Raw genomic sequence first — 12,195 nt, forward strand, 5'->3', positions numbered from 1 at the left:
ACAGTTGAATCTTTCCATGCTAAAAGGATAAGCATCACAATAAGTTCCTGCCACATGACTATGTGTGTTTTGCATTACAGACAATCCCCATGATTTTAATCTCTTCTACTGAGTATGGCATGATATCCCTCTACAAACAAAACCTTAGTCATTATACTGTAAATATGGTTATATTCTAGAATAATTTCTCTGTCTAAATGTACATTAAATAACTAAGGAGAAAAAGTATATAATATGTAATTTAGTGATATTATAACCAGCTACTGTTTTGTGGAAGTTCCAGTTAATTAGCCCTGGTACGTAGGTATACCACTGCACAATGTGCTTAATTTTTCAGGGCATAAGCACTAGGACACAATATTTTGCCCTTCAGGATATACAGAGATAAGTCTTGCACATATGTTTTTCCATATGAAGAAGACACTTCCACTGAATTCCACAATTAAGTAATCCATAGATTACTTAATTGTAAATTCAATCCTTTTTACACTAAAGCAATGTTATACTGGTATTGTTCTCATAAACAGCCTGGAATTATTATTTTTTTAAGAAACTAACCGTTTCTGTGGGCTTCTACATGTTGCTTTACAGTTAAGATTTCTGCTTTGATGTCCCCTGGTACTTCCATACCAAGTTTGTGATAAAATTCCCTCTGTTTACGCATTTCCGCTGTTGAAAGGAAAGACCACTATAGTTATTATTTCTAACTCGAACACGAAATGTTCAAGATTGCTTAAATTGGCAGCAAAATGAAATGGGTTATTACATGGCCTGTATAACTCGATTACATGCAACACAGTGAATTTAATGTACATTGCAGTATTTTAGAAGCAGAAGAAGGTAAAAAAGAAGCACAAAAAAAACCTATGTCTTGTAATACAATTATGTGAATTTAATAGTCACAGGAATAGAGGCTGCTCCATAATAAGAAAAAAAAATTAATATAGACATGCAGGCAAGACTCTTGCAATACATTTCACACGACTGCCACTGTATAACCAAAAAGATTCAGGTCCAGTTGAAGTAAAATATAAAAATGTTAAAGGAGATACATAGGATAAACCAAAAGAACTGTAATCCTGTAGGCAATTATGAATAATACATGGTGCTGGTTTAACTTTGGGCTAAAAATGAATACTATCTGTAAAAATGGGCCCTTTGTTGGAGCTCCCTATAGATCCTCTCAGGTCCTTGTCTATGTTTCATTAGGGGTGGACATGTCCTAACAGTCCCTGCCAGAAGCACAGTAGGAGGAGGATAGCAAATCACAGCCCTGCAGTCACACAAGCAAAGACAGGCTTCAGTTCCCTATCAGGTCAGACCAGCTGGTGATTGGCTTCTATCATACAGTGCAGTGTGCCGAGTGCCATCAGCTTTACCATATTTAATTCAAATAAACACTGTGACAACAGTATCCCTTTAATAAATGGCTGCTCCTATATTCTCTTTAATTCACCCCATCCCAAGCAGATAGATGAATGTTGTGCCTTGTGCTGCTCTTTTTCAAGAAAAATGTCAAATACCTTCTTGGAGACCGGGCACAAGTTTATAAACGATATCTTGCATTGTTCGGTCATGACTGGAAAGATAAAAAGAAATATAAAGATAAGAATGATTCCGAAGCTAAAGTATTCAAGCTTTTATTTAACAAACCAAGAAAAAATACCCTAATAGTAAGGTCATACTACCATCTACTGGACATTACAAGCTTACAGAAAAAAGCAGAAGACAGTGCCCACTTGGAAATTATTAACATTGGTATATTAAATCATTGTGTTTAGGCAATTAAGAAACAATCTTACTGCAGTGCTCAGATGCCAAAACGCAAGCTTACAATAAGAATACAATAAAATAAGAAGATCTGTCTATGCTGCTCAATGATCTACATACTTGTTGGCACAGATTTCTACCAAAAATGTGGTAGAGCGCATAGTAGATGCATTAATAATGTATGTAAAAACATGTCTCTGATTCATATTGATTTACAGAAAACTGGAATGAAAAGCAAAAACATGGCACTGAAATTCAAAATAAACAATCTCTGGTGAGACTGATATAAAGGTAAGAGCAGTAAAGCTGACCAGGGTGGAAGATATTAACTAGAGATCATGGATTCAGTGACTTGGCAGAGAAAGTGTTTCTGTACAGTGGTCCATCTCTCATCATTATATCTGCCAAAGGCAGAGTAAAACCCCTACTATATCATTATTGTAAGTGACGAAAGGTGGATAGGGGTACTGTCATGTTTAAAATGACTTAGGTCCGAAGAAGAATGAGCTCACCCCATGGAGGAATGGGCCATGCCTGTCTCCCAGACTCAAATACCTTTTCTAGGACCTGTACTCCTGATGTTTGGCATATAGATGTTCAGTCAGAAATCATAGACTAAGAGAGTTTTAAAGGTACAGTAACACTGTAATTTGTTTAATACCTAACCCCCCACAGCTATAATGATAGGCAAGGCTTACTTTGCTAGATTTATTGAAATCTTTAGTTTGAATTTTACTTGCAAAATATCACGTAGCAGAAAAGCAAAAATGCAACAGACAGCTTGAATTCCTTTGTGGCCTGGAAGTTTGCACCAATGACCTAAAGCACATAAGCTTTTTATCAGCATCTGCAGTTATAATGTATATCATATACAGATGCTGATAAAAAGCTTAGGTGCTTTAGGTCATTGGTACAAAGTTTTGGGGGGAATTAAGTGTTAACCTAATTTGGTGTTACTGGTCCTTTAATGATAGGCAGTGGAATCAGGGGAAGAATGGGGTCGAAAAGTGCAGCTACCTGCTAGGAGATAAGGGACAACAGCATGAAAAGGACACCTTTGCAACAAAAAAAAAAAAAAAGATGTAGTTGCATTTCATGGTGAACCCTTCCTACCTGCAACCCTGGGGTGGGGGGCAGTGCAGAACAGCTAATATGAGCATTGAAGGTAATGTGTCCCTTGTCTTTTCTGCTCTCTCTCCTTTCCCACCTTTCTGTGGATGCTGAGAGTTGCAGTACAATTCTAGCTATAGATCCACAGGTGGGCAGATAATGCAGGATTCCCATGCAGATTTCTGATGGTTGGACTTCTGCTGCCTATTTAGCTTGTTGGTCACATCTCCAGAGTTGGACTGGCCTACCAGAGTACCAGAGGGTCTCCCAGTAGGTCCATACCCCACTGAGCCCCAGTTTGGCACAATTTTCATCAGCCCTTTCTTATTTCCACACTAAGCTTATATAACCTGTAGATCATCTGATGCTGTCTCCATTTAATCATTGGAAGTGTAAGCCCTGGATGTCAGGTTCTCTGGTGGAACCTAGGAGGCCCAGCTTGCCACTGGTGGTGCTGACACCAGTATAGAAGGTGGAGGTTTTGTTTATATTACACTAAACTCAATTATTAGTAATTTCTAAAATCCCCTGGTGGAGTGTGGATGCAGCAGCCTTTCGGTAAACTTACTGCCTTGAAGCTGAACTAAACCCTAAACATTAATATGGCTAGAAATATTGTACTGAACTTACTGCACCAGCCCAAAGGTTCAGCATCTCTATAAAAGTTATGATCCAGGTAATTACAGTTGTAACAGAAGCTCTCTATCTTGGATTCTGATAGGAGTGTCATTGGCTCTGCACATGTTCAGTATGCTCCGGGCAGCTGTTGAGATGTTTAGCTTAGGGCTTGTCACAAATTATCAAGCAAAATGTTGTGTTATTGAAGATGACACTACAGGGCTGACTATTACATTCTGATGCTACTAAAATTTGAATTAATTACTAATTAGCCCTGCATCATAACATTTTCTATTTTATTATATATATATATATATATATATATATATATATATATATATATATATATATATATATATATATATATATATATATATATATTGTTTGTTTTTGTTTTTTTTGGTGAGTCGGTCCATATGCTCAGGTAAGTGACAGCAGCACAGAGCATGTGCAGTGAATCAGCAGAAAAGAAGATGGGGAATGGCGAGCTAATGGGGGCATCTTTGCAGTCACAGATCTTCCCTGCTAAAGAACTGTGGTTGCCTTGGGCTGGTACAGAAGCCCAAAACATAATGTCCAGCATTTCTACAATATTTCTTTGTTAAGCTTTTTTCCTCCTTTAAAGAAAACTAAATATCTGAAAAAATAACAACAAAGAAAAGGTACCCAATTCAACATATTGCATGCTTCTACATGTTAACCAGACCAGTAAACAAATCCTGGCCAGAACAGGTTTTGTGCAAAGACACAAACTACAAAATACCATGTTTCATTAACTCCAATGTGCCATTTATAGCACTTATATTATCTACTAATGTCTCTTGAAACATATCTTATGAGACAAAAATGTGCCAACACAATATTCTTTCAATTTTTATTGTTCCATCTACTTAGTGTGAAAAACATGTTGCCAACCTAGAACAGACCAGTGCTAAGAACAAGGAATCCTCCTTGGTACTACTCTTACCCTATATACTGTAGCGGATGGCTCTGATGAATGACAATTCTACATGTGGGGCAGGTGTTATTTTCTTCCAGATATTTCACCAAACAACTTCTGCAAACTGAAAAAAAAAAGTGCTCCTTAAAACAAACAATATATTCTTAATTTGATGTTTTTCTTTTTTAACAAACAAAATGCCAGTGCAGCTGTGAAAGCCTAGAAATATTAAAACACTATCCCAGGGCCTTCACTCTTCTTTTTTCTCTATTAATAATTAAAACTAAAAGGCTCATTAACAAATTGGATTTAATTAAAATTGCTGCTTTCTTGGCCATCTATGTGTTTTCCACATGCAATTCTGGACCTCCTGTTGTGCATTTATAGGCCATTTGCAGTCAGACACTGCCATCTATCAGTCAGTTTGGTAGTATCGCAACAAAATGTTTGCTTTATTGCTTTATATCCAGAACCTTTGAATACCTTTAAATAAATAAACTTTTATATAAACAGAACCTTGAGGTGGGTGATATCGGGCTGATTCGAATGTCTCAATGCAATTGATTGGATTACAATGATGGGGAAGCAGGCAATCAGGGCAAGGTACGCATCAACAATCTGTCATGGGGTTTTCACCACAGCGGCATTTATAAACATGCATGACAAATATGTGGCTGATTTTTGGCCACCGTAAGCTGTTAAGCAGAATGGAAGATACAGGTTTTGGTAATCAAATAAAATATGAATAAAAATAAAGACCATGGGGGTCTAAAAAACTGCAAACTGTGCATAAAACAGTCAAACTTAAATAAAGTTGCAAACTAGTTGTGTTTAGTTAGTTTCACCACAAAATATAAAGGCGTAAAAAGATGTAATTACAATGGCTAAAAAAACAAGTCTCAACCAGCTATGGTACATCACATTCCTTTTTTGGAACACTCCCTAATTGGCTTATTGCACAGTATTAAATATTCAACAGTGTTTGCAACATAACAAACAGCATCTTGCTGTCATTCTGCTCATTAGTAAGGGGACAGGATTTAAATCAACCAAAATCTGTTTAATTAGATGTGAGTTCAATCCTTCTTCCAGAAGTTTGTCTATTTCCCCCAGCTAGAATTGCAGTTGAAAAATAAGTTTGCGTGTGTGTTTATAATTATAAATGTGCACGTAAACACACACATTAATAGTGAAGATAGGATTTTAAAAAGGGACAAAAATTTAGTTAAAATTCATGCAGATCTAGAGAGCTTATATTTTTTTTCAAGGTCAAGTGAAAGACCCCTCCTAGGAAATGCCCCCTAAAGTGAGTACAGCAACAGAAACATTTAGCAATGGGCATAGTTATGAGACAAAATCACACACACACACCTGAGTGTAAAACTAACAAAAGCAATAATTTGCCATAATCACACATCAGTTATACAACATGGAGTAAGGTTCTTTGTGCGATCCTGCAGGGTTCTTATTGGGTCCAAATATATTTAACTTGTTCAGTAATGACTATGGGGAGGGTATTGTTAATATTATATTGGTGTTTGCAAATGACACAAAACTGTGCAGCCCAATTCACTCTATCCAGGATGTGAAATCCTTGCAGCATGGATCTTGACAAACTGGCAATCTGGGCGGCTAAGTGGCAGATGTGATTCAATGTGGATAAATGTAAGGTCATGCACCTGGGATGTAAAAATATGCAAGCCACTTATACCCTTAATGGGACTGCACTAGGCAAATCCATAATGGAGAAGGACTGTAGGCTGTATTAAAAAGGGCAGAGATTTGTGCAATTTTTCCACTTCACAGAGCGCTCGTGAGGCCCCATCTAGAATATGCCATCAAGTTTTGGTCTCCAGTGCTCAAATAGGATATTACTGAATTAGAAAGGTCCACAGAAGGGCAACTAAGCTGGTTAAGGGTATGAAAAATCTTAGTTATGAAGAAAGACTGGCCAGGTTGTGGTTGTGTACACTAGAAAAGAGGCACTTAAGAGGTGATATGATACCTATGTATAAATATATAAGGGGATCATATACTATTCTCTCTAATGTTTTATTTACCAGTAGGTCTTTCCAGCAGACACGAGGGCAGAAGAAGCTGTGAAGATGTGGAATTATCTCCCTGAATCAGTTGTACAAGCCGATACATTACATTATTGCTTTAGAAAGGGGCAGGATTTTTTTTTTTTTTAGCAGGTAAAGAAATACAGAGATTTTGAAAATAGCTTTTAGTACAAATTGGTCCAGGGACTGGTCCCGTTGCCATCTTAGGGCTCGAGCACACAGGGAGATTGGTTGCCCACGACAAATCTCCCCGAAATGCCATCCCACCAGCAATTTACATTCTCACCGATGGGATGGCATTTCGGGGAGATTAGTCGCGGGCGACTAATCTCCCCATGTGCTAAAGGCCTTACAGTCTGGAAGGAATGTTTTCCCCTCTGAGGCAAATTAGAGGCTTTAGAATGGGTTTTTTTTGCCTCCCTCTGCATGAACTAGAAGTTAGGTAGGTTTTATATAGACATAAAACAGTGAACTTGATAGGCGTGTCTTTTTTTCAACCTAAGTTGAACCTATGTTACTAGTTCACTGGTAGGGACACTATGCTAATATGCTGGCATAACAAATTCCTGATCACACTGAGGAAGGGCGATGTGTTTTTTGGTTCTCTGCCATGTATTTGATATATCTGGTTCCATAGAATACACTGTATTTTATGTATTCATAGCAGAAAACATATAAAAAGAAATGTACACTGTAAAACAAATACAATTTCAAGAAGAAAACTTACAGGTATGTAAGCACTCTGTTACAGTAGTAGCATCGATAAGGTATCCATTGCACAAGCGACAGGTAATATGGGCGTTGATATCCCAGAGTTTTATCTTTCGTGTCAGCATCTTTGGTGTCTGCAAAAGAAACATATTTATTAATTCTATTAAGGAGAAAAATTGATGTAATAATCATATAGAAAATGCTAATTAGACACCAATAATCTCTGGCTCTGAACAAAGAGAAATATAGTCTAAATAAAAGTACAATTTATCTTATTGGGTCTGTAAAGGGAAATTGGCATGTTTTTATACTGCAATGTTTTCTTAAACAAGAGACTGAAATCCTCTCTCTTTTTATCATTCAGACCCTTGGCCATGTTTTATGCTAACAAATAAATCCTACACTAAAATGTTGTTGTGTTTGATTTGAGATTTGGCGCTTTGAAAAAAATATTAGAAGAAAAATCATATATCAATGTGCAAAAGCATAGAAAACATATAAAGTACTAACACATTATCATGGATCTAAAGGAGAATAAGAAACCAATATGGCAGACAACATCCATAAGTCAATTTTAGTCTCTATAAATGAATACATTATAGTGTTATGCCCACATGGTGGCAGTATAAGCAAAGTTATATTACTGTTACAGTATAGCTCACTCCAATTTTTGTATCTTTTGCAGTACATTTGGATCAAGATTGCAAGACTTTAGATACCACAGTGAACAGACTGTACTGAATTAGAAAACTATTCATTAGCCTTATCATAACAGATGTCTGTCTGACCAATTAGCCAGTGGTAGCAATTAGAATATTTACAAAGCCAGCTAACATGGCTGTTAACTTCAAGTTAACAATTAAATTTTTTTGTCTTCTAAACAACATGTAGGTGTATAGTTGGTTACATACATAACCATATATTTACATACTACATTGCAGAAACTGCATGAGAAAAGCAAAGTAATTCTATATTGGTAAAAGGAGGAAATGACCTGTCTGCCAGTTCCCCTTAGGGTGGGGGAAGGGTTAATGGCTTGGCATCCTGTGCTACTATACCTTTTCTTTGGCAGTATCTACTCATTCAGTTTTATATGCCCCTTGAGCACAGATGTCATCTTTTCATTCACTCCTGTACACAAGCCTCAAGTTCAGGCTCAAATCCTTCTCCTGGCAGTCCTCAGAATGGCCCTCTGCTGTATTAAACCGCAAGTACCGACACGTACATGTCAGTATTCCTAAACAGTTGCAACACCAAAAGCTTTTTGTAGGCTAATTACAAATGGAAACAGTACTCAAGCCCATGGAAGGATCGCTTCAGCTTCAGCCAAGCATGATGGACACAAATGCAGAGTATCCTTTTGCTGTGTCGCTCGCATAAGCTATTTTTTTATGCTGCAACTCGTAATACTGACAATCACCAAAAAAAAATTAATAATCATATATGCATTTTTTTTTAATAAATTGTTTTTGAATTTAAATCTTTATTTCAATTCATTTATTTCAATATTCCAACCTCTTGCCAGGCTGCTTCCCCCTTAAAGGTCCAAACTTTGGTCAGGCCCCCCTTATCTGACAAAATAAGATATGGAAAAATATTGGTGTGCAGGAATATCGAGGACAGCAAAATTATATTCCCCTAAATGACACCCTTACTAACTTTCCAACTTAGCATCTAGGTGCATTTGAACAACAATTTTCACCTTTAGGAACCACTGCATTATGGTATGTAGGAGATGTGCTTATTTTGCCACTTGCCAGTATTTCATATTTTAAAATAAAAAGTGTGCAAAGTAAGGATTTCTCAGTTTTCCTTCAAAGAGACAACTAAAACAGATATAACAGCACAGGCTTGTAACCTTAAAATGAGTCCTATTTTTAGTCTGCTTTGTACAAAGGGCGAGCTCCTTTAGAGACCCTTGGGATAGTAGCCCATGGTGTCTATGATTATATATACAAAAAAACAAAGATTTGGAAATATTTTAGTCATCATAACAGCAGGCGGACACATATTAAAATAAGGTATGGTTTCAACATTTAGATTGGTTTTGTTTATGAGAATTTCAAAAATGTTTAGAAATCAAATCCCCTGCAGAAATTTAAAGAGACTGATTCCGTAGATAGATCAGGTACAGGAAGGGATAGAACTAATCTCCTTAGCTGCACCAAAAAAAAAATAATTGGAGGCAGACTTAGAAACTTCAGATTACTTTTGAGCTGGCATCTTTTATAAAATCCTCATTAAGTTCTTAAAAACAGGATAATCTATGGAAAAATTAGCTGTAATTACCCAGTGGATGGCTTTAGTGAAGAACTGACAGTAAAATATTTTGAGCACCTATGCACAACTAAGCTTTGCATGGGCGAAAACTATGACGGTAAATAATTACTAATTTCCTATTTAAATAATATAAGAACATTGTTTTTGTATTACAGGTACCTTGTACCTGTATTTATTTCATTTACACCTCATGTGCTGTTTCAGTTAGACCCAAAGACAAGGAAAGAAGGTGTAGCACAAACAAAGCTCCTACACATCAAATCATCTGATAACAGAGGACTGGAGAAATTCTAAAGTATTCTTCATTGCTTGCTGCTAATTTTAAGACCCAGACTAACACAAACCCTCTGGTGTCACACTAGTGGAGGGGCCATAAGGATAAAGGGACAGTAACATAAAAAAAAAAACGAAACAGATAAGCTATGAAGGCTATAATGGTGTTCTAGGGAGATTATTTTAGTCTTTTTTCGTTGAATGGCTGCTCCCATGGCTAAACAGCAGCTTATTAATATAAACTATAGTAGTTTATATTATTCTGAAGCGCAAAATGGTTTTACCAGTGCAGGGCAATAGTACATTATATTTTATTACACTAAAATGCTTTCATTTATTGGGGTTACTGTTCCTTTAATGCCTACAAAGATGGTGCAGCCTTTAATTTGTTTGCTTGTTCTGGGCCAACCAACTAGCCACATGTGGCTAGACCTGGAGACCCAGCATGTTTTTAGCCATTGGCTTTCCAGTCAATAGAAGTGATCTGCAGTGGTAGCAGGTGTTATCCATATAGCTCTAAAAGCTTCCAATGTCACCACAAAGCATTCTGTTAGCACTATATTTTAACAAATTGGGCTAAGTTGTTACTAATGGATTTGGAGTAACCACAAAAAAAAACTTAACAGCGCAATAACAAACCCAAAATTAAAGATTTATCATTCTACATCAACATCTCATTTTACATCATTCTATGATCTTCTCAGTTTTCTGATCCTTAATGATGAATAAAAGTTAAAAAAAAAAAAAAAAGCCAGCATAATCAACAAGGTTCTTTAAGAAATGCCTGCAATATTCACATGGTTTAGCTGTTAAATTCAGCTTTGTAGTTAAAAAAAACTCACAATAAGCCACAATTAATTGTCAGATTACAGGAGCCTGCAACCAAAGAGGGAAAAATTGAATTCAAAGGAAATTAAAATAAGTACAGGTGTAGGACCTGTTATCCAGAAAGACCAGGACTTGGGGTTTTCCGAAATTTGTAACAACATACCTTAAGTCTACAAAAAAATCATTTATTTCAAATCATTGATTTGCTAACAACTGTCTCTCCAGCTTTCAAAAGTTGCCCGAACTTGCCTCACAATGCAACTTCGGGCGACTTTGGAAAGTTGAAGCAACAAATGAGAAATGTCAGATAGCGACTGGATTTCTTTATGGAAACTATTAGGCTAATGTCCAACGGAACAATTTAGTCAACAATAGGAACTGCTGGTGGAAAGGCCTACACATCCCTTCGGTCTTTCCAACGGCAATTCCTATTGTTGCCGGTGGAAAGGACCCTAAGAGGAAATTGATTTTCTGAGCCTATAGATGTTGTAGATGAGCTGGAGATCAGGGTGCCATCAAAGCAAAATCACTGTTGCATCACAGGAATTCTTACAGCAATTGGCTGACCCAATAAGGGTCTGTAAATTTTAGGACTCCAGTGGCCAAACAACAAACATCAGCACCTCTTCAGCCCGGCATTAATGATCCTGGAAACAACTCCAGCTGTCCCCCCCAGGTTTTCCAATATTTGCACTGAAGGATTAGGCAATTTCCTATAGAATATTTCAGCCACAAAATATTTTGTCCCAATACTCAGAATATCATCAACTTCCAATAATTTATAGCCAACATAAAGCAAAGTGCATAGGAAGCAATTTTATTGGCAGAAAAATGCAAGGAAGTGGTATAAAGCTATTTACAAAAAATGTATGTTTCCCTAAAGTGCAGCAAGTATCAACAATCAATGCATTGCCTCCTATGGGTGGGGCCACAAGGGAAAGTGCACCTTAGCTGCAGCTCTGAATGGATGCTACCATCTGCCTGTTTCTTAAAGGAATATTAACACCAAAAAATTTAAATGTTTTAAAGTAATTCAAATATAATGCATTGTTGCCTTGCACTGGTAAAAGTTATATATTTTTCTCAGAAACACTACTGTAGTTTATAAAAGGGAAATGTCCCACAATGAGATCAGTCTATCACAGTAGCAGAGATTTATTGTGGGCAGCGAATTTCCATGAAAAATAAAAAAAGAGAATCGCTGGTGGAAAGGCCTACGCATCAGTATGATTTTCCAAAGTCGTGTGAACTTTCCTGCAGGAGGCGAGCTTTCCACCAGGAAGCTATCCTGGTGGAAAAGCTTATCAGGGAGGTTAGTCGCCCGCAGTAGCAGATTTTCATTGCAGTTGACTAATCTCCCCTTGGAACATTAACCAAAGGGCGAAGACAGACAGGGTAGTTACGGCAATGGAAAACAAAGTCGCAGTGGGTGAAATGTACCACACACGACTAGTTGCCACAACTTTTCCACGGGCAATAAGTTGCCGCAACTGGATTTAAAAATTGCAGCTACTATCTACACCATCTGTCTTTGCCCTTAAGGTGGCCATACACGAGCAGATCCGCTCGCTTGGCGATGTCGCCAAGCGAGCGGATCTTCCC

The 12,195-nt window shown here is 37.2% G+C and overlaps 1 protein-coding gene across 1 annotated transcript in view; it reads right to left on the minus strand.

Moving 5' to 3' along the window:
• pcgf3 (polycomb group ring finger 3) overlaps nt 1–12,195 on the minus strand; it is a 38,155-nt gene that overhangs the window by 4,706 nt on the left and 21,254 nt on the right. Inside the window, 4 exon segments of the mRNA NM_001016847.1 lie at nt 559–669; nt 1,524–1,579; nt 4,466–4,562; nt 7,229–7,346. Coding sequence (NP_001016847.1) covers nt 559–669; nt 1,524–1,579; nt 4,466–4,562; nt 7,229–7,337 — 373 coding nt within the window. The 5' untranslated portion in view covers nt 7,338–7,346.

This window comes from Xenopus tropicalis, chromosome 1, assembly GCF_000004195.4.
Source record: "Xenopus tropicalis strain Nigerian chromosome 1, UCB_Xtro_10.0, whole genome shotgun sequence".
In the NCBI taxonomy this organism is placed as follows: domain Eukaryota; kingdom Metazoa; phylum Chordata; class Amphibia; order Anura; family Pipidae; genus Xenopus; species Xenopus tropicalis.